The sequence below is a fragment of the Thamnophis sirtalis genome, unplaced genomic scaffold (assembly GCF_051295495.1).
Source record: "Thamnophis sirtalis isolate CommonGarterSnake01/CBP01778 unplaced genomic scaffold, rThaSir2_p1.2 scaffold_10, whole genome shotgun sequence".
In the NCBI taxonomy this organism is placed as follows: Eukaryota; Metazoa; Chordata; class Lepidosauria; order Squamata; family Natricidae; genus Thamnophis; species Thamnophis sirtalis.
This window is the reverse complement of record NW_028261390.1, coordinates 12,220,291-12,243,906: the sequence shown is the minus strand read 5'-3', so window position 1 is coordinate 12,243,906 and position 23,616 is coordinate 12,220,291. Positions and strand designations below refer to the sequence as shown.

Below are 23,616 nucleotides of genomic sequence, written 5' to 3'. Positions count from 1 at the left end.
AAATGTCAAATAAAAGAGGGAAAAATCACAGAGAACACAAGAAAGGAAAGGTTTATTTACTCTAGCCTTCCTCAACCAAGTACCCTCTGAACGAGTTAGGACTGCATTTATCAGAATTCCTAGCTGGAGAGCTGAGAATTTTAGTAATTGTCGTTTAGAGACATCTATAGAACATCAGACGAGTAGAATTGGCCCCAACATTTTCAGTTTTACCTGTAGATCACTTTCTGTCTGTAACATTTTTTTCCCAATACTTAATTAAGTGTCTGGTATAGATCTGGTAATGCATGATCTACTTGTGCAATTTTCTTTCTGTATTTAGGGCGGCACACCCTAGATTTAGAATTGTTAGATCTACATGTGCTACATTTGTGTTTGTACAGTTGTTGAAGCCATACATCCCAAAGGCTGGACTCACATATTACGTTAAGTCAGACATTATGGTAAGTTCATAAAAAATGAATGCACATTGTGACAGTGAGTGCAAAAGGTGAACAAGCAATTGGTTTTAGAGGACCTTAAATGTTGTGACACTCTTGAAAGAATCATGAGGAGCTGCATTCACATTTGTGCACATGTAGAACTCTAGTTTCCAAATGGATTTCTGGAAAAAGGATACTGTTATTAATTCAAAATGCACCTGTTGCTCACAAAACAGTTTAAAACCAGTTGTATTTTTTATTACTGGAGAAATCTGAAAATTGCTTAGGGCTTGTAGTAGGTTTTTTGTTTAAAGAACTCTGTATTTTATTGTAATTGTGAATATTTCTTTTCATGGGCAGTTATCTTTTTTGCAATAGTGAAGTCAGTACAGCAGCCAAAATAGACACCAAGTGTTGCATAAAAAGGTTTAAGAATTGGTTACTTCATTGAACTTCCCTGCCTAATACAGTGAAGCAGTTATCAAAATAAGAGTGAAATGTACTATTCACACTTTTGCCAACAATGCTACCATTTGGACTCATTATATTCATACGTGCAGCTTTTTCCTACTTTTTCGCCTCTCAAATAGTTTATTTTGAACCGCTAGAATTGCTAGAATTGCCAGAATCACTGGAGCTGCTATTGCCATTAGAATCATCCGAGGCATCAGAAGCACTGGAGCTGTTGGAATCACTAGAGCTACTGGACTCAGAAGAATCGCCAGAATCACTAGAGTCACTGGAATCATTTGAATCACTGGAGCTGTTGGAATCGCTGGAATCACTGGAGCTGCTAGAAGAGTCACTAGAATCACTGCTAGAATCTCCAGAATCACTAGAGGCACTGGAGCTGCTTGACTCACTAGAGGCACTGGAGCTGCTTGAGTCACTGGAATCACTAGAACTTTTGGAGTCACTGGAATCACTGGAGCTGCTTGAATCACTGGAGCTGCTTGAATCACTAGAATCACTGGAGCTGCTTGAGTCACTGGAATCACTAGAACTTTTGGAATCACTGGAGTCACTGGAGCTGCTTGAATCACTGGAGCTGCTTGAATCACTGGAATCACTGGAGCTGCTTGAGTCACTGGAATCACTAGAACTTTTGGAATCACTGGAGTCACTGGAGCTGCTTGAATCACTGGAATCACTGGAGCTACTTGAGTCACTGGAATCACTAGAACTTTTGGAGTCACTGGAATCGCTGGAGCTGCTTGAATCACTGGGGCTGCTTGAATCACTGGAGCTGCTTGAGTCACTAGAATCACTAGAACTTTTGGAATCACTGGAGTCACTGGAGCTGCTTGAATCGCTGGAGCTGCTTGAATCACTGGAATCACTGGAGCTGCTCGAATCACTGGAACTACTAGAACTGTTTGAATCACTGGAGTCACTGGAGCTGCTTGAATCACTGGAGTCACTAGAACTGTTTGAATCACTGGAGTCACTGGAGCTGCTTGAATCACTAGAGTCACTAGAATCAGTTGAGTCACTTGAGCTAGTGGAATCACTAGAGTCACTGGACTCTTGGGCCCCATTGGAACCACCTGGGCTTCCAGGATTTGCTGAATGGCTTGATTGTTCTGATTCCTCATCATTTGAATCGCTTGAACTACTTGGTGCCTCAGGTTGTTGGTTGGAATTGCTCTCATCGGAATCAGAGTCATCAGCATATCCAGGATCATCTCCTTGCATGCCCTCATCATATAAATTGAAGCTGTCAAAACTGTAATGATCATTAGGGAACACATCAACATCTTTTCTTGACTTAAGACCATTCCTGGTATGGGAGTCCTCGCTATATCGTTTTTCAGCAAAGGAATCTGTCTCGTAAACGTTGGGGCTTCCGTTTGTGGATGCTGGACCTAGAACTGCATTGTTCTCTCTCTTATCCTCCATGTAATTTTCTTCCACATGGCTGGTCTTTTTGAGAAGATCCACCTCAGAGCTTTTAAGGTATTGACCCAGATTTTCCTGTGTATTATACTGGCTGTTCCTTGTGGTTGGTGCAAGTCCTCCTATGCCATCCTGAAGCCGCTGCCTCTCACCATCTCTGTTTTGCTTCTGCTCGTTTTTATGGGCAGGATTAACTAATATTTTTTGATCTACATTAGTAGAATTAAGATCGTCCCTGGAGCCTCTTCTAAGTACATCACTCCTCTGGACCTGTCATGAAGAAGCATGAAATATTAGCATGTGAACATATTTAGAGACATGTTATACAAAAGTGTGGATTTTGGAGCAAAAAAAGCCTTTATTTAATCTGGGCTATATCCGGGGGTGGGATCCAGGGGTGGGCTCCTGCAGTCGCTACTGCTGGTTTGCTTGTGGGCGTACCCCGCATGCATGTGCAGTGCAATAAAAATTGCTCTCTGCATGCACAGAAGCAAAAAACAAGATGGCGGCACCTATTGCGCCACCCAGAGAATTGGTTCGGGGGGGGGGGGCGGGCAGGCCTGGGTCGCTGTCAGTTCCAGCAACCCAGGCCGCCAAACCACTACCAATTCACTATCGGTTGGAACCCACCACTGGTGGGATCCTGCCGGTTTAACAACCGGTTCAGTGATTGCGTGTTTCGCGCGCATGGACAGTTTTTAACAAAACTTACTTTTAACATTACTGCTTGGGGAGTAACACAGCTGAGACGCAGCAATCCACTCTGCTGCGCTAAACAGCTGAGAGGATATAGGTAAGCAAAGTGCAAAAGCAGGCGGACAGGCCCACCTGATCGTCTGAGCGAACCGGTTTGCTCTCAGCTGATTGTCGGAGCTACCAGTTCGTCCAAACCAGTTTGAACCTGCTGAATCCCACCTTTGGTTATATCATAGGGTATATGTCAATAATTCTTTAGTTCTTTTTAGTACAAAGAGAACCACTATCTGAACAAATTTGTTTTGTGCTGGTGATTCTCTTTATATCCATACTAAAGAATTGTTGACATTATTTATTTATTTATTTATTATTGATTTAGTAGATTTATAGGCCACCCAATCCCGGAGGACTCCGGGCGGCTAACATCCTATATTAAGGATCAAAATAAAAACAAACTTGAGAAGGAAGAACAAATGGAGAGAAAAGAAAGAGAAGATTGAGGAGGTCGAAGTTAGATGGAGTTGATGAGATCCTCGGAAAGAGAGAAATTGCAAGAACACAAAGCCATGTCTGACGCACTAGATAGAACAGAAAGCTAGTTGATTTGCAATGGTTGCAAGTCAAATTACGGAGAGCTACGTATACAGAATGTCTTGGGTGTAAACCAGATTTAGTTACATTTCCTTTTCTTATCTCATATTATAATTTCTTTATCTTATTATTTGTTAGACTTCTTTTTTACACTTTGCCTAGTGAAAGGAAATAGCATTATGGGAATAAATATAAAGCATCTTTCGCAAGGCCCTGAAAACCTGGTTTGCCAATGGGTCTGGGGACCCCAGAGTGGGATTGAGCCTATCAGTTGGCTTATTTGATTGATTGTTGTCCCCAGGAGGGTGGGGGGTTATTGATTTTTTTTGTTTTTACATTGGCTGTGTAAGTTTCTATCTTTGTAAGCTGCCCTGAATTATTGAGAGTGATGGGTGGCGCTATAGATTTTCTTAAATAAGTAAGTTTTATTATAGTCATAAACCAGCACATAGTCATAGTGTATACCAAAATTTGCTATTAATTCAATAAGGGCAATTTTAACTATAAGATATAAGTAGATAAAACTTTATAAAACCAGAAAACACAAGACTACAACTAAATACAATAACATAAATGAAATTTAAAAATTCTAGTAATTTAGACAAATAAAAAAAATAACAAGATTGTTAGAAGGAAATAAAATATTTTTTAAAATCGATATGAAATGAATATGAAAACTGTGTAAGTCCATTGACGGTGCAGGGAAACTCTGCCCACAGCTATGAGTTCGATCCTGACGGGACTCAAGATTGACTCAGCCTTCCATCCTTCTGAGGTCAGTAAAATGAGGACCCAGATTGTTGGGGGCAATATGCTGAGTCTGTAAACTACTTAGAGTGGGCTGTAAAGCATTGTGAAGTGGTATATAAGTCTAAGGGCTATTGCTCTGTAAGGTAGATAGATTTATTAATGCTAATTTACTTCTCATTTCTTTATTCTTTCCAATACTGTGCCACTGATTTTCAGCACAGGGTAATCTGTGAAACTGTCAGAGACTGCCCCACCACAAAGTCTGAGGAACTTCTTATGCCCCAGGGCCACAAGTTGTCCTTTAGGGGAGGGGACAGAAAACATCATTAACCAATCAACACTGGAGTGGCATAAACCATCTCCATTACTGACAGATTACTTAACATCTGCTGAATGACACTGTTCAGTCACTTTAGCATGAAACAAACAGCCAATGAAATAAGAAGAAAAACTGAATTTCCAGTCTTGTATTAATACTCATGTTTTTCCCCCAAAAATGTCTGCAAAACATAGGATGAGACCTAATCAGTTATTATGTGCCACAAAGCCATCTGTTGTCAATATAGCAATTTCCCAAATTTTAGATATGTAGTCATTACCATTCCCAGAAGTCCTAGTCAGCATGTCCATAACTACAAAGAACATAAGCAAACATTCTTATTGCAAGACATGTGAATTTTGGGTGACTCAGAATGTGTGAATCAGGATTTCAAATTTGTTTGAGTCTAGAACTAATCGCCTTTGATCTTGCAGAGTTTTTATGAATTAACATGGTTTTCACCCATTCTTCAGAAACTTCTTTTCTATTTTTCAGTGTTTTTTTTTCCTAAACAAGCCATTTTGCAGGTTTGCTCTGGATCTAACTACTTGATCATCAGGCTTATTTAAACTGCCTACTACATCTAGTAGACCCTTTTAGTTAATTTTTGTTATAGTTCAGTTCACTTACAGGAGAAGCAACAACTAGTCCAAGAATACTGATAAGGAGAAGCAGAGTCTTCATATTTGGTATCGTTACCTATGAAGAAATCAAAGTACATTTTAGCATTAATACCAAGAAATTCGTTTCATAATACAAATGTTGACAGTATTTATTTCACTCTACATAATTTTCCTCCAGAAGCAGAATGTTTACTAAATTCAGTCAGCAATATTATTTGAGCCCCAAGAGTCTTTCATAGAATGAACCTTTGAGAATTGGTGGAGATGCAACTGTGTACAAGACTGACGTTCCATTTTATCATTGTTTCATCCCAGAAATAACTGCCGTCTACTGGACTTCTACTCTGAAAATTTCTCTTTAATTTCAATAAACTTACTCATCCCTAAAATATAAACATTGGCACAATACTTTATTAGAGTTGCATACCAGAATATCCTTTCCTGATCTAATATCTTTCAGCTGGGATTTGTATTATTTTATTTATTTACACACACACAGAATGACTTACACGGGAGGAAAGGAGAGAGGGAGGGAGAGAGGTATCTTCACTGTGCCAAAGACATCAATGAATTTTCATGGATGAAGATGGCCTTTAGCATGAATCTCCCTGAGCCCGATCGACAGCTTAACCACTATACCACGTTTTTTCTATTACCAGTAGAAATAACCTGTTCCCATTTACCAGGCACAGTTTCTAATATCTAACACATCCTCCCCCAAATTACTACTCTCCTATGTTGGGAGTGCATTTCCCATAATTCCATAGTCGACATAGGTATCCTAGAACCAAACTTGGGTGTGGTGGGATATCAGGTTGGGAAAACAATGGCAGAAGTGGCAGTTGCCATTTTGTTCCCTTCAGAAGGCTGAAATTGTCTCCTTGGAAAAGCCTCAAATAGCACATTTGAGACATTTGGGGAAAATAGACGGTTCCTTATTTAATAAACTGTTCAAATAAAGTTTATTTTATTATCATCAGAGAAAAACTTTAAAATTATTAATAAAATAAGTCCATGGGGATTCAAATACAGATAAAATAATATACCAAAGCATATATAAAATTATATTAAGCTAATATAACAATGCCTCCCTTGAAATTATATTTATAATCCACCATAGTCAGGATACTCAGTTTGTCTTTACTTCCTGAAATCTCCACCGCCTGATTAGTTAGTAGGAGACTTAGTCATCCTCAGTGCTCTCTAAATATCATGTTGAAATTGGGAAAATGCTCATATAGCATGAATAGGTCTATAAAAAGACACTGCAGCAATATATAATAAGGACTTGTTGTTATTTTGGTCTCTCTAGGATAAAGTAAGGCATTTTAAAAGTCAATCACTCAACACATTGTTGAAAGAATTATCTAGCCCGGAAGGGGGGGGGCAAACTTGGGAACTTGGGAGCCATGCTGGCTGGGGAATTCTGGGAGTTGAAGTCCACAAGTCTTAAAGTTCCCAAGTTTGGACACCCCTGATCTAGCCATTGGGATTGGTACAAGTAAGTGAAAGTCAACAAGGTGAACTTGAAATGAAATAATTTTCATTAGGAAGGCTGCTATTTATCTTACAGTCAGAGCAGTCAAACCATTTGATTTGAAAATAATCCAAACCAATGGCTAACTGCTACCTGTCCTCCCATCTCAATGCAAAGAATTGTGTTTGGGATGCATAGAGAGTCCCAAAATGTCCCATAGAAATCCTGATTGAACAGCTTCTAACAGATCCATGTCCTTATAGGCACATGCTGGTAATTCTTGCTTAACAGATCTAAATAGGACTGGGAACTCAGTTGCTGAGTGAAGCGGCCATTAAATGAATTCCCACATGACCGCCCTGCTTAGCAATGGCAGTTCCAGCAGTCCTGGTTGCAGGCGTTAAGCAAGACATCATCCGATCACAACTTGTGATGTCCTGCCAGCTTCTTATTTACTTTCCTTCCCGAATGCTGGTTGGGGAGGTTGCAAATAACAACCTTCATGGCAAACTGTGATGGTCATAAGTGTGAAGACCAATTGTACGTTCCTTTTTCAGTGCCACTGTAACTTCAGTCACTAAGTTAATGGTAATTAAGCAAGGACCACCCGTAAGAAATGAGGCACTCTAACTTCAAACACTTTTAGTTCAGCTGGTATATATAATCACCTCCTGTTGTATGGAAATACTTTAATATGGCAGCTGTGGCTTTTTACCAGTTCTTTCAAAGCTGAACTTAAGGCTGTTGCACGAAAAATAATTCCAAGATAATCAAAGGTCTTAACCTGTTCAATAACATTCCTGTTACTTTGCCGTTTGTTTTTATGGTTTCTTTGGGGGGAAAAAACCCCATAATTTATAGTTAATAACCAGGCCATTATCTGAGCAATGGGAGGCAGATGGAGTAATTAATGCTCTCCTCAGTCCAAGAGCTTAAACTGACAAATTGATTTCATAATCTGCATATAGAAATAATAGGTCTGCCCACCAGCCCCTGCAGGAGATGCTCCAGTTTTGTGACTTTTTCCACCATAAAATGGATACAAAAAAAATAAATAGGAAATCATTTAAAATGTACCCTTGTCCAACACTCTGGAAGTAAGGCACCAGAGCAGAAAACTGATCTTAGTTGTCAAACTTAATTTAGATGAAGGTATTATCTTGCAACATTTTAATAAGGAATGTCAGGATGCACCTATGAATGGATAAGATCTCTAATTTGTTCCATAGTTCCCTAGAAAGAGTCAAACAGCTTTGAAGTCAACAAATGTCATATGTATACGACTCCTCTGAAGGCTGATAAGTATTTTTTTTGCATAATGTATAATGTTGTAAAATCTAACACTGATCCATGATTGATCTCCCCATCCTAAACCCATGTTTTTCTGTTCCCATCCAGTCCGCTCGTTTGTAAAATAAGCTGACTAATAATATTTGATCCGACAGTAGTTAGAATAGCTATCAGAAGGGAATCTAAAGGAGAGTAGAAAGAAGATTCACTGAAGATGCTGAGAATTAATTAAGATTAAAGGTTAAACTTTAACCTTAGACTGTCTACTGTCGATCTCTCCCCATTCCTAAGAGGTCTTTAAGAGGCATGCCTAAGTGCACCAAAGTCCTTGTCCTAATGTTCCCTTTTATTTGTATCCATTTTATGTATTAATAATGTTGTTTATTCTTATATCTGTTATCTAATACATGCTTGATGAAATAAATAAATAAATAAAATAAAATATGACCTCTTGCCACAAAAAAATTGCTGAAGAATTTTGTACTCTCATTACTCAGATCAAGAGGGTGTTAGTAGTTCTGGTTCAGTGGTGGGATACAACCGGTACGCCCTGGTACGGGCGTACTGGTGCCTGCTGGGAGCACCAGGTACAGTTCCGGTACGGTGTTCCGGAGGGCTCACCCGTCCACCTGCCCTCCTTAGTAGTATTTGAGCCAATTGGGGCTTCCGCGCACAGAGTGTATGGTGCCTGCGCTACGCTCTGCTGAGCAGCTGGAGCCCTGCAGCCAGTAAGTATGCATGCGTGCACTGCACACGTGCTGTGCACATGCATGTGGTGGATGCCCGGCCCCGTTGCAGTGTACCAGTTGCAACGGGATCTTGAACCCACCACTGTTCTGGTTTCAAACAAGAATTTTTCTGTTTAGTCAAACTATATTTCTCGTGCAGTATTTTTGAACATTAACAGCTTTAAGATATCCGGTTGATTGGGGAATTCTGGGAGTTAAAGTCCACACATCTTAAAGCTGTCAAGATTGTAGAGATAGGATAACAGAGTTCGGAAGGGATCTTGTAGGCCATCTAGTCCAATTTCCTACTCAAGCAGGAGACCCTATACCATTTCTGACAGATGGCTGTCCAGTCTCTTCTTGAAAGCTTCCAAGGATGAAGCTCCCACAGCTTCTGAAGGTTAATAAACACTACTCTATCGAACGACAGTTGTTTTATAACTGGACAGCTTGACTGAACAGGGGAGAACTACCTGCTATCCTCTTCACAGGTCTCCCATTCATATAAAATTGGCTCAGGGCTGTTGCAAGATGCTAATAGTAGACTACCCATGAGAAGTCTAAAAATATATTGGTTTTTGCAAAAAGACAGGCGTTATGAAAGGCTGCTATATTTAACACAAAGCCTTTGCAATTACATAAGTGCTTGCTTGTGCAATATAAGGCATACAAAGAACACAACTCCATGCTAGTTTAAATTCAGCTTTGAGTTCCAACAGCTCTAACCTATTCTCCCCCACACACACACTTCTTTTTGGGGGGCTCACTTTACGGATATTGGAGTTAGAATTGACTTTGGATAATGATAGAGTCTTTGTAGGCAATGTTATAAACATCGTATTTGACTAAGTAGACTCAGTAAACCTCCTAAGGAAAAAAAAACACAATGCAATAAACACACAATTCCTTCCTACCTAATATTGTTTCTTACGCTGATGAGGTGGTCATCAAGACAAATAAGTCATATTTACTGATTTGCGCACATAGGTTGCATTCTCTCTGCATCCTGTACATTTGAAGAACTTAACAGGAACATCTGGAAGTTATTATTGTGACCACTATAACTGGCTGAGGGTTGTTGGTTTTTTTTATTCTCAAAGGCATGGCAGCAAATATACCCATGTAGGCTTTAATTATCAACACCAGCCCTTGGGCTGATATGCCACCCAAGACCAAAGAAGCCACATGAGTTGTTAATCATCTCCTCTATGCTGGTCAAATGATTCTGTACTATGAAAAAGCTATCTCAGCAGCTATAAAGGTCCAGGCACTGTAAAACCACCAGAGAGAGGTGAGAACTCATAATAATAAGTTTCTAGTTGTCACAAGATGGGGACATCCCAATTTAGGTGGGAGGAAAAAAAAGCTTCAAGAGAAACATACAGAATAAATAGATGGGAAAGTCCAGTATATCATAAGGTAAAAAACCTCAATGTTCTTTTTTTAAAGTACTTAAGAGTTCATTATTGTGCTTGGTTAAAACCAAGGTATCTATTGAAACATTCTTCTCAAACCACTTGGGTTTTAAGTTTTCCACAGCGAGGTGGAACCAGGCAATTGCCAAGAGAATAGAGGAGGTTCTCTCAATTTCAAATATCTTCAGAAAGCATTATTGTAATGGTGAGAGAAATGACCAGAAGTAACTTTCAAATAAGAGCAAGAGATTAACATTTCATGCCTATTTTAAAAAAAAGCAATCGAGTCTTTCCCGTTAAAAGAAAAAAGTGGGCATCTTAGAGACTTATAAAATTGTACATAGTAATGTGAAGAAGGCAGAGTGGGCTATATTGTTCTCTGCTAAAGTTAGACATTTATTGGCAATAAATTCAGATCTGGTAAAAGAAAATGCTGCTTCATGGAATGTGTTAATTGATGGACTCTATTGGTCCAAATGCAGCAATGATATTTGTTTCAAAGTTGATGTCATAAAATTGACCCACCTAGCTAGCCCTTCTACTCGAGAACAAAGATGGGGAGTTTAGAGTCATTTAGCTGTTGGCCTTCTCAATAATTTCTGTCAATGGGATAACTCGGGGACAGTTGGTTATATAATTTTCCCATAGCTGCTGGAAATGGACATATTGAACCATTAAGCCAGTAGATAATATGCAACTGAATCCCAGTGAAGACAGAGGAAGAGGCAATGGTAGAGAAAAAAAAGTTGTAGCCTTCATACCTTGGTTGTGAGCTATCCAGAAACAACTGTGCTAATGTAGCGGAAGGACTAGATGGTTAGTCTCCTTGAGCAGATTTTTTACTTCTGTAATTGTTCAAAAAAAGGCATTAACATCAGAAGAGGACAACCAAACCTGATTAAGCTGTAGAAAGAAACCCCCAAAGTACATGAGAGGAATATTAACATCGTCATTTTTCTGTTATCTTTTCATCCTAGGTTTCAAAACAAGTAGAAGGGTAAATAATGATAAGGAGAAATGGAATCAAGGCCACCAAATAGAAGTGTACCTAATACCATCTGTCCAAATCAGGGATAACATCTCCAATAAATAATATTTTAACATGGTTAAAACAAGGAATTCTCCTAACATCTTAATTGCCTTCTAGGAACTTATAGGGATTTCAACCTGTAGCAAGCCAACTTATACATTGTTATTGCTTTTATTACAGTTTCTTTCACTCCATTCTGGGCTAAATTTCATATTATCTTAAAGGAGCAGATCATGTTCTTATTTTTATCTGTCAAATTTTGGAAGAATATTCAGATAGCAACAAAGATGATGATGATCCTTTCCTTGTGCATAAATTCTGTCAAAAATCTGTTCAGCGTGTGTCATTTTCCCGAAAAACTAATTTCATCTAGATATTCCAGAAGAAGAATTAAAACCCCTTTATGAAAGTCCAAGCTCATATTCTACATTCTAATCCTTTCCAGTTGCTGAAAGAACAACCACAAAGCCATCATTATCTCACCACTAAATTCATACAGCTGCTGAGATAGCATCTCCCCAAATTCAAAATGCAGCTGCTTAAGGATCAGGTTTGACATTAAATTCGCTCTCTGCTGAAGTTCCGGTAATTGCTAGCATTCCCAGCTTAGATTATTCACATTTTGAGAAAAAGCTGCACATTAAAAACAAATATGCATTTCATACCACATTCAATTTGGTCCTAGCTAGAAGAGTGCCGTATTTAGTCCTAAAAATTTTATTCACACCATGTTATCAGCATGTTAGATTCTGCAGACATAACCATAACTGCTTCAGTTCCCTGAATTTAAAACAGAACATCCTCAGTTTTAAAATTTACTGTACTGTTGAGTACTATACCAAAATTAAATGAAACCATTTGTCTGAAATGGTTTCCTGCCTGAGCAGGTGGGTGTGGTAGGAGACCTTGGTCCCTTCCAACTGTGCTATTCTATGCTGAAACTGACTATATGCAGGCTATTAATGTTTTCTTCCATCACTCTTGAGAATAATGGAAGGACAAATATGCACATTGCAACTTCTCATAGTTTCAAATTTTTCCATTCATAAATTCAGTTGCTCCTATTGCTCTGCTTTTTTGAGTTTCGAAATTTACATATTTGCATGCATCATTCTCCATGCTTTTTTATTTGAAAATGTAAAACTGGTTTTGTTCATATTTTGAGATGAACAAGTCAAAATGGAACATTGGTACTTCATCAGGAGTTGAACTCAACTCAACGGTACCTACGGTACTTAAGAAAATTTAACCGTACTCTTGTCCCTACTGAAAACAATGTCATAGAAACTACTCTTTCTATCACAATTATATAGATTATTTTCTTTTAGCTTTTTCACAAATGGCAAAAATACAGCAGACAAGATCAAACCTTTCTGAATGAAGAAGTGCTCTAGTTATTTAGATTTCCGCTTGGAACTCTGTCTATTACATACAAACTTATGACATACAACTCTGTGCAAATACAGAAAGCAGCTTTCGTGCAGCAGAATGATGCTAAATCACTTTTAGTCTTTCTCACTTAAATTTTCTTACTTGCTTTTAAAACGAACAGCCAGTGCAAGAATTTCAAACAGCCATTTATTTGGAGAAAAGGTATACTCAATAGTCTATACACTCCTCCATATTTTTTTAAAAAATAAAGCGATTATATGGGAACTTTTGTTTCTCCAATTAAAAAAATCAACGCACCTTTTTGCTGGACACCTGTGAATAGTTGAAAAATCATTGGGGTACTGGATGCTTCTGTGCCTCGGGTCTTTGAGATGAAGACCCAGAATGGTACCCTGCAAGAATATAAACTGTGGTTTAGTTTCTAAGCAACCAATTGGAGCTTAGCAACTTCACATGGTCTTAAATGGAAACCCACTAATCCCTCCTTTTGTCCTTGAAATTATTAGGTACCTTTGCACTAAATTGAACTTCTCTTCATCCCACACTCCTGCAAAATACTAGATAAGTATATTTTATGACTTGTTTGTGGAAGATAATATATATTATGAATGCCAGATAAGTTCCTGGTCTGTGATTATAGTTTTATTCTCCTACATTTTCCTTTTGAGATGTTCAGGAGATGCTTTCTAACCAAAAGGTAACATTTTAGTGACACCTAGATCCGGCTATCTGTTACACCAGTTTACTCTTAATAACTATTTTTATGATGCTTCTAATCACATATTCTTGCCTGCCTATTGTCAAAGGCTTCTATTTATTCATACTCAGGTTTTCCTTACAAAGCCTCCACGTACTGATTTTTGCTATAATGAAAAACGTATCTATTCACCGTAGACATCACATACCTTCCTCTGACTCAGAGACCTGGATCAGATATCACAGTAAGCCTGAATATGAACAAGAAAGATATGGATGTGCTACACTATCTGTTTATATTCTGACACATTAAACCAAATTTTGTGATGTTCTCTGACATTGAATATGGCCAAGAGGCTCTGCACATAGACAATGGACATTGTATAGAGATTTTTTGCTATGTGTTTTATAGTGTAGGATGTTATCACCCAGCCTTCTCCCAGAAAAATGAATATCCTAGGAAATATTGAAAAGGCAGAATATTTCTTTGGATGTGAAAAGAAAGAAACATGTTTTAAAAGACAGAATAGCTGCCTGTAGCTTCCTGCCCATCCCCACTTGGTCAATGGGCCATTAAGAAGGCCAAGCTAGTCCACTTTACATAATAAAGACCTCTCCACTTCAGCTGCAGGGGGGATGGGATTAAAGCATGATAATGGCCCTTTACCCAACTGACCACATGGCATCTGAGAACTCAACCAAACCTGGATTCAAAACGCAGCCTAGAGAGTTGCCCCTGCATAGCCCCATGGGAGTCTGACAACCAATCAGAATACATTTCTTACACAAGAACAAGAAAACAGAGATGTGGGACTAAACAGGTTATAAAAAGCCCAGCAAGCCCCTCCCTCAGCCCTTCTCTTCTTCTCCACCCACCATTGAAGCATGTGATCACCTTTTCTGTTCAGGACTCAAGCCATGTGGTCCTGTCCACCAATAAACCATCTTTCCAAGCAGCCTCCATGTCTCTAGTGTCTTTTTCCCCACTTGGAGCCAAACCAAGAAGGACGTTTCTTTCATCAATAGGAACAGAAGTAAAGCTTTTCTGTAGAGGTCCAAACCATAAGGAATAGATTGCATCTTGAAATTTGTACACATCCCAATTCATAAGGCTATGGCTTTTTGGGAGGATAAAACTGTATCACAAGTCATTTTTATTCCTTAAAGATTGTTTTATGACGTTTTAGTTGCTCAAGCTATGTTATATGTATGTGGTTCTTCTTTTTGATCATATTTTGAAAACTGGAGTTTTGGGAATTAGCTAGTTTACCATTTTAGCAAATAAATAAATCTTAAGTTTTGATTTTAAATAAAATTGTATAGAGTTAATTTTTTTTTGTATTTTGTGCTTTTTAATTGTTCTAAGCCCCCAAATGCTTATAGAAATTTCATTATAACGAAAGGAGATCTAATCTTTTATTATTGAACGATATAAGATGGCAAACATCTGGAAAACTTTTATGCTTAGAGTAGTCAACAAACAGTAAAATTTAACTTCAAAATGACTATGTTCCTTCAATTGCAAAGGATTTCAAATATTTAGCGGCCCTCAAAATCTACAAATAGTAGGAAAGCGAATGTGAATTCTTCTTTTATCAGTCATTCCCAGATTTCCTCAGCAACTTCAATAAAAATTCTGGAAGCTGATGTTTACTGTTCATTGGATTACTGCAACATATCTGCTCATTGCATCTATCCATACATCATTGGTCACTATTTCTGAATAGTTGCTGCTATTCTGCTCCAATTCAGTTCATACAGGTGACTAATTTTCACAGTCATCTACATCATATCATGTACAGGTAGCTGAATGGCAAAACAATATTTCCTGCTGCCACAAAAGGGAGACTAGGGTGTAGTAACTGTAAAAAGGACAAATGTGGAAATTTCTGCTCAACTTCTGCTTTCTGGTTGCTGTACCGTACCAGTGGTGGGTTTCAAAAATTGTTTGAACCTACTCTGTGGGTGTGGCCTCCTTTGTGGGAGTGGCTTTCCGCCCATGTGACCGGATATGAAGATGCCGACGACACTTGTCAGAACCACCTTAAATTACCTCACACGCAGCACTGGCATGCATAAGTATATGATGTAAACTTGTTTTTTAAAAGGCATCTTTGGTTTGCGTATAAACAACTTCAACACACGCAATGTTCTGATTGCACCACAAATGCAGTAGTCATCCTTATCTTTCACAGAGGCACTGAGTTTTATAAATAGGAGCATGATAGTGTAGAATAATCATATCCAAGGACCAGTGGTGGGTTTCAAAAAATTTTGGAACCTCTTCTGTAGGTGTGGCCTGCTTTCCGGGTCCACTAGTGGAACCTCTTCTAACCGGTTCGGTAGATTTGATGAACTGGTTCTACTGAATAGGTGTGAACTGGTAGGGACCCACCTCTGTACTGTACCTCCTTTTTTCATGAGAAAAAGATTCGTTCATTTTTCTCATTCCTAGTCTTAAAACAAAAACAAATCTGAGACGATGGGAAACATACTAGAGACTTATTATACAATTTATTGTTGTTGATTTTGCAGGTATACAAATAACTGGCACATTTGCTTGGCAGCTGTTATTATTGTATTAACCCTATTTATTCAGTTATATGGACATTCTAGATTTGTTTTCTGAGATAGAAATAAGCCTCAGATAAGAAGGGAAGCTTATCACTTGCTCAATGGACAAGAATGCTTATTCATAAGCATTACTTCTCTAGCAAACAACTAGTTTCCATATTCTACCAATGGGAGAAAAATGCTTGTTGCTCAGGGTTGAACTGTGGGGGTCCTTAATACTCTCTGAGCTTGGTTGTTTTCCTGCAGGTGTTTCATGACCAAACTAGGTAACATCATCAGTGCTAGTAGGGGGCTGGGGTGTGTTCTCTTTTTCTTTACCAGTGTCAGATTTGGTGGGAATGTTGGTGGCTTCTTGATTAGGCTGTTGTTTCTGTTAACTAGCTTGTCTGAATTGGTAGTTTCCTAATAGGGATATTGTTTACTTCTTTATTGTTGTTCTAGTACAGCAATGGCGACCCTTTTTTGGCTCGTGTGCTATAAGCAGAGGGAGTGCAGGGGGGTGGTGCACGGGAGTGCCACACCCACAATGCAATGTATGACACACACCCCAGCGCGCATGCGTGCATGACAGGTGCTCCCCCCATTTTTTGCTTGCTTTTTTTGCCTTCCCCAGACTCCAGAGGCTTTATAGGAGTCTGGAGAGGGCAAAAACACCCCCTCAGGAGGCCCTCCGGAGGCTTCAGGAGCTTCCGAATTACCTCCGAATTCCATCCGCCAGTCAGTGCCGACTGGCGACTACGCGGAGGAGAGCCTTCTCAGTAGCAGCTCCGACGCTTTGGAACGATCTCCCCGTGGAGATTCGTACCCTCACCACCGTCCAGACCTTCCGCACAGCCCTCAAGATCTGGCTATCCCGTCAGGCCTGGGGATAAGACCCTAATCTCGCCCCACCCGAATGCTGAATGAATGTTGTGTTTTATTGTTTTATTTTATTATATTCCACATTTTCTTTTTGTGTTTTGTCTTGCACTCCCTTCCTACAAATTGTAAGCCGCCCTGAGTCCCCTCAGGGAAAAGGGCGGCCTATAAATGTCAAATAAATGACTAAAATGACTACCTGAAACCTTCGGAGTGCAAAAAACCGGCCCTACGGGTAAACCAGAAATTTAGGAATGGACTTCCGGTTTGCTCGTAGGGCCAGTTTAAGCCCTCCAGAGCCTTCAGGGACCTTCAGGAGGCTTCCCTGAAGGCTCCGGAGGATGAAAAATGACCCAATGAGCAAACCGGAAGTCCGTAGGGCTGGTTTTTTGCGCTCAGGAGGCTTCAGGGAAACTCCTGAAGCCTCCGGAGGGCCTCTGGGAGGGAGGCTGTTTTCACCCTCCCCAGGCTCCTATAAAGCCTCTGGAACCTGGGGAGGGCGAAAACTGGCTTTAAAGAAGGCTGAACTCAGCTGGCCTCGCGTGCCCTGACAAATGGCTCTGTGTGCCACCTGTGGCATATGTGCCATAGGTTCACCATCCTGGTTCTAGTATTAATCTTGGTTTCAATCCCTTCTTATCTAGGTGTTGATTGCTGATGGTGAGGTGTTTCGGTTCGTGTTTTTCCTTTTTCACTTTTTGATTGTCTCCTTTGAACGGTATATAGATGTTGTTTATCTATATGTGTCTATTGATGACTGATTTGTCTGGGTGCCAAACTTCCAGGAATTCTCTAGTATTTTTGGACTTTGCTTGGTCTAAGATGCCTAGTTTCCCAGTTGAAGCTATGATTAAGTCTGTCCGGGTGTTGTGAAATTAAGGAGTTTTCATCATGTCTTCTAACTGCTACTTTGTGCTCATGGATGCCCTCTGCTAGTCTTCTGCCTATTTATTCTACACAATGGCTGTTACAACCCTTACATTGTACATCAGTGGTAGGTTACAACCGGTATGCCTCGGTACGGGTGTACTGGTGCCTGCCAGGAGCACTGGGTACCGTTCCAGTACGGTGCTCCAGAGGGCCCGCCCACCCACAGGTATTTGAAGTTTTTGGGGCTTCCACGCAGGCACACGGAGCGCACTGCACCTGCGTGACACTGTGCCGAGCAGCTGGTGTGTCGCGGAGGCCTCACAGAGCATTGTGGGTGGTAAGTACGCATGTGCGCGCTGCACACATTCATGTGGTGGAAGCCCGGCCCTGTTGCACTGTACCGGTTGCAATGGGATCTGGAACCCACCACTGTTGTACATATATGGTAAATGACTTGGTTTTTCTTCTGGGACTGCTGTATCTTTTGGTTTACTTAGGATGTTTTGGAGGACTTTAGCGGGTATGTGTGCTACAGTGATGCCACATGGTTGTAATAGTCTTTTGTTGGTTTCTGAGATCTTTTTTTTAAATATATGGCAGTGTTATCCTTTTCATAGCTTCTTGTTAACTGCACTGTAGTGGGTTGAGTGGCCAGGCATTTTTTTGATAAAGCTCTGTGGATATCTATTTTGTTGGGAAATGTTGTTTCCTTTTCCTGATGTTCAGGGTTGCTGCAATGTGTTTGTGCTCAACTAACCAATATTCTCCCACAGTTTCTCTTGTGGGGAGAGTAGAGTTGGTAACGGGACACTTAGTTGGTGTGAGTAATTTCCATATTCTGTGAAAGCCATGCAAGACCAACCGTTCTAGTCTTCTGCTGTTTTAACTGGGGACACTGGGAATTAATATCATGCCAAATCTATGGTTCTCCAGATGTTTCTAAATTACAGCTCTGAGCAACTCCACTCAGCAAGGACAAGTACAGAGGGTTCAGCAATCTTTGAAGGCCAACTCTAAGTCCAGATTATTAGGTAAGCTCCCCATTGGGAAGTGAGTACGTTCAGAGAAGTATTGTTAGAGTTGTGTTGGAGAACACACAAACCCATACAGAGACACTGCAATTTAAATAGGCTTTTACCTTCGTGTAAATAGAGGTATCAGAGTCCATCAAACAGTCCAAGTCATACACGGATAAGACAGTCAATCATCAATGTCTTTCAGTTAGGGGATAATCCAAATAACATAGTCCAGTATCATATAATCAGTTCAGTACTCAAAGTTTGCTAGCAGTTGCAAAACTTACAATAGCTCACGGCACTTTCTAACAGCCAGTTTCCAAAACACTCAGATCAGATCAGCCCAGCATCTAACGAAACAGAGAGCTAACAGTCATTCTGGCTCCCTCTTATGGCCGATTGGGGAAAACAGCAACAAATCACATTTTACAGTATGATTTAAAGAAACAAGTACAACATTGTTACTTGATGTATATATTGCCAACCCAACCATTAGATTATATCCCTAACACAGATGTTCATCTAATCCAGTATTGTTTTTTCATTCACAGAATTGCTCTTCATGTGTTACTAGAGATGAGTTTTTGGTTTTGTTGGCTTATTTTCTTTCCAGGGTTTCAAGTGAAATGGGATTGTCTGTTTGCATGCATAGATGCCATAGTTTCCTCTAGTCTCCACATTTTTGATAGAGTCATTTTAGGAGTTTTACTTCTGTATATTAAGAGATTTGTGCAAGGAAATAGAAACAACTCTTCAACTTCTCCCTTAGAAGATGTTCCATTTTTCCCAGATTTGTATCCATTTATTTACAGTTTACTCAAATACTTTATAAATGACAAGTGCATTTTCAGGAGTGGTTCACAGTGAAAGAAAAGCTTAGGCCAATCTCACTAATAGAGTTCTTAGTCTTATATACAGCTTCATAGTGCTTTACAGCCCTCCCTAAGCAGTGAACAGAGTCAGCATATTGTCCCCAGCAAACGTGCTCCTCATTTTACCGACCTCAGAAGGATGGAAGGCTGAGTCAACCTTGAGCTGGTCAAGATCAAACTTTTCCCCTTTGCAATTGTGATCTGGTTTATGGGAACATTCTGTCCCATGAAGAACATTTCTGAACTACTGTAATGGTGTGTGGGAGTGACTTTGGGGAACAGAGGAAGGGCCATAATCAGGGAACGATTGGACAAGAGGAATCTCAACAGAAGGAATGTGGACATGGTAAATGTCACAGACAGAACCTCTCTAGTTTCTAAGCTTGTAAAGGTGATGGAGGAGAAATCAACTTTCAGACTTGCAAGATTCTGTTAATGTAACCATAAAGTAGAAGTAATTCATCTAGATGTGTACTTCCTGTTTGCCCTACCTTGCGAGACTGATAGCAGCTTCATTAAAAGGGAACATGCAGAAGTAAGTCTACTGGAATATCTCTGTGTGATTTGCAGGAAATCAGTAAAAGATAGTGTTAAACAATAGAAGAACCTCACTCCAAATTAGGTTTCTGAAATCAGGAAAACTTGGAGACAATAAAAATGGCTTCTCTGTTCGAATTCTGCTACAATGAGCCTTAGCTATGGCAATAGAGTTGGGAGCAGAAATATGACTTTGATTCTCTGCTTGTTTTGTGACTGGCTGTTGTTTGGTACAGAAAACAGCAGCATATAGTTATGTAAACTTTGGCGTTGCAAGAGTTAAGCATGGGGAATAAAATTGGGGTTGCATGCCAAACCATTACAGCAATGCTGGAAAATAACTAATAAAGAAATCTCATCATGTACTTTCATCTTGAACCACTGTTTTGCCTCTGGCCCCAGCTGTGGGTTCAGCAAAGGGCAAACACGAATTCCATAGGTCTAGTCAACCCACTCTTCCTTTAAAGAATTTATCTGATGTGAAACAAGGTAATATTTTAGAAGCTGGTGTTAAATTTGCTTAAGTCTTTTAAATATACCTTTCTAAGCTCTAGGTTGTTTCTCCTAGCTGGCAAATATTAATTCAGGATAAGGACTTGCCCAGAAGATGAGTACAGCAGGAATTAAAATATTTGAATGGCCTTGGGGCCAAACCCCAAAATCTATTTTTGTGCGTGTTTAGATGTTCACTGCAGTAGGAAATAGCATTTTATGTAACAGTCCCCTCTTGAAAGTATTTACAAACCAAATACAAGTGATTTTTTTAATAGATGTGTCTTAGGGATGGGCATTCATGAGTCACATCTTATTCGAAGCTCCCAACTTTAGCCCCTAGATTTTCTTTATTTTGTGCTGTTGCAGTTGGGTGTTTATTGAATAATCTAGAAATTATTCTAGAAGTAATTTCAGGCTAGAAATAAGGAACAAAACAGGCAAACATATTCTTCAAATTTTGGAGATTACAGGTAGTCCTCAACTTAAGAGCACAATTGAAACCAAAATTTCTGTTCTTAGATAGAAAGACAGTTGTTAAGTGAGTTTTGCCCCATTTTATGACCTTTCTTGCAGTTTTTAAGTGAATTACTGCAGTTGTTAATAACATAGTTGTTAAGTGGATCTGGCTTTGCTTGTCGAAAGATCAGAAAAGATGATCACATGAACCTGGGACATTCCAACCGTCATAAATATGAGTTGATTGCCAAGCGTCCAATTCAGTGGTAGGTTCAGGATCCTGTTCCAACTGATACGGTTGGAACAGGACCAGCGTTGCCCACATGAACGTGTGCAGTGTGCGCATGTGCTGTAGCTGCAAATGACGCTTCCACAAGCCTCCATGATGTTCCAGCTGCTCAGCGGAGCATTGTGCAGGCGCTGTACATACCATGCACGTGCGTGGAAGTGCCAAAAGCTTTAAAACACATTAAGGAGCTCAGGCGGGCAGGTAGGCCCTCCAGAGCATCGTACCGGAACGGTATCCAGTGCTCCAGGCAGGCTCCGGTATGCCTGTACTGGAGCGTACCGCCTGCAACCCACCACTGGTTCAAATTTTGATCACATGACCATGGAAATGCTGCAAAGATCACAAGTGTGAGAAATGGTCATAAATCACTTTTTTCAATGTCATTGTAACTTTGAACTGTCATTTTAAAAATGTTGTAACCAGAGGACTACCTGTATTCTTTAACATTTAATCTACTGTAAAAACTCAAACACCAAAAATGTCTACTGCCGTAACCTAAAAATGAATTCTTTCTTTCTTTTGATGTTACAGTGTCACTTCCATTTGGCCCTCAGGGTAAAAACAAATTCCCTTTGAGTCGAAGGTGATTCCTCGCGACTTCCCATAATTTTCTTTGCAACTGAATAGAATGGTGTGCTGTTTCCTTTCTATAGTTTTGGGATTTCCTAGATTTTTTAATATGACACAATATTTACTTTTGCACCCACCCCACCAAAAGCTACAATGAGGCTAAAGAGCCTCATTTAGAAATAGACATAAAACTTTGCTGCCACTGTGTTTAGATTGCAAATATATGGGAATCTTCTGCAAAGTAAACTCTTTAAAGAGTCAATGCTTAAATGTGACATGGAAAGGCAAGCTGTGGACAAAAATAGGAGAGCAAACAAACATCAGAAAGCATTTGCTCTTTAGATCCAACAGAGGGGAGACATTTTTTTAATGAAAGCAGTGCAGTTCTGGAAGGAAATAACCTTGCATGGGCAAATAGATGTGCAAACCACCAAAATTGTTGATGGCCATATAATCACAGCTTTGCGATTTGGAAATGTGTGGGTGATTAGCAGGTCAAGTACTACGAAATTGCTCAAAACTCACCAATAATATAGGTGTTGCTTCCCCTTTATACATAATAATTGTTTAGTATCATATAAATGGAAGTATGTTCATCATCTAGTCTGGCTCCCAACCTCAGCCACGTCTGCAAGGAATAATTTTTGTATGTATAAAAATGGGTTGGAAGCCTTGTGAACCCTTCTTCGATTGTGATTCAACAAAGAAAAAACCAGCTTATATTTAAAAGTGGAAAGAGAAACGGTCATTGTATGTATTTGAAGTACAGATAGTTCTCCACTTGCAACAGTTGGTTTCGTTCAAAGTTACAACAACACTGAAAAAAGTGACTTAGGACTGTTTTTAACATTTATGACTGTTGTAGCATCCCCAGGGTCATGGGTGGGATCGAAAAAATTTAGCAACTGGTTCTCTGCCTGGTTGCTGGGTGAACATGGCTATGGGGGGATGGCCTAGTGGTTCCCGCACCATGGCAGCAGGGGTGGGGGGCGTTTTCTTCCTCCCCAGGCTCCGGCAGCTTTCCTTGAGCTCTGGGAGGGCGAATATGGCCTCTCCCAGCCTCTGGAGGCCCTCCAGAGGCCAGAAACAGGCCCGTTTCCAAACTTCTGGTACTTCCAGATGGCCCATTTCTCGCCCTCCCAGAGCCTCTGTGCAGGCCCTACACTTACTTGGCATCCAAAATGGGCCATGTGGAAACTCCTGAGAGGAGAGGGGAGGGGCGGGTGGGGTCAGCCAATTCTTGTAACTACCGGTTTGGTGAACCAGATTAAAATTAATATTTGGTTTGCCCGAACCAGTCCGAACTGGCTGAATCCTACTCCTGGTCATGGGATTAAAATTCGGACACTTGGCAACTGACTCATATTTATGAGGGTTGCAGGGACCACGGGTTATGGGAACACCTGTTGCAACTTTCTGACAAGTAAAGCCAATGGGAAAGACAGATTCATTTAACAACTATGTTACTAACTTAAGAACTGAGGTGATTCACTTAACAAGGGTGGCAAGAAAGGTCATAAAATTCACTTGACAGAAATGTTGGGCTCAATTATGATCATAAGTTGAGGACTACCTACACTCGAAAGTGGGAATGGAAGGGAAATGTTCATTGTATATATTTGAAGTATAAACTGTCAAAACTGGGTCCACTGCAGATTAGGCCCCAGATTGCTTATACTTTACAATGATGTGTATGCTTATTTATACACATTTTCATAGACTCTCCATTTCCTGAGGCTCAGAGTGATTTATAA

At 39.9% G+C, this 23,616-nt stretch overlaps 1 protein-coding gene across 1 annotated transcript in view; it reads right to left on the bottom strand.

Moving 5' to 3' along the window:
• Positions 1-1,013: 1,013 nt before the first annotated feature.
• DSPP (dentin sialophosphoprotein) overlaps positions 1,014-23,616 on the bottom strand; it is a 58,640-nt gene continuing 36,037 nt past the window's right edge. The window contains exon 7 of the mRNA XM_087723894.1: positions 1,014-2,107. Within this exon, the coding sequence (XP_087580020.1) occupies positions 1,014-2,107 (1,094 nt within the window). The remainder of the gene's footprint in view (positions 2,108-23,616) is intronic.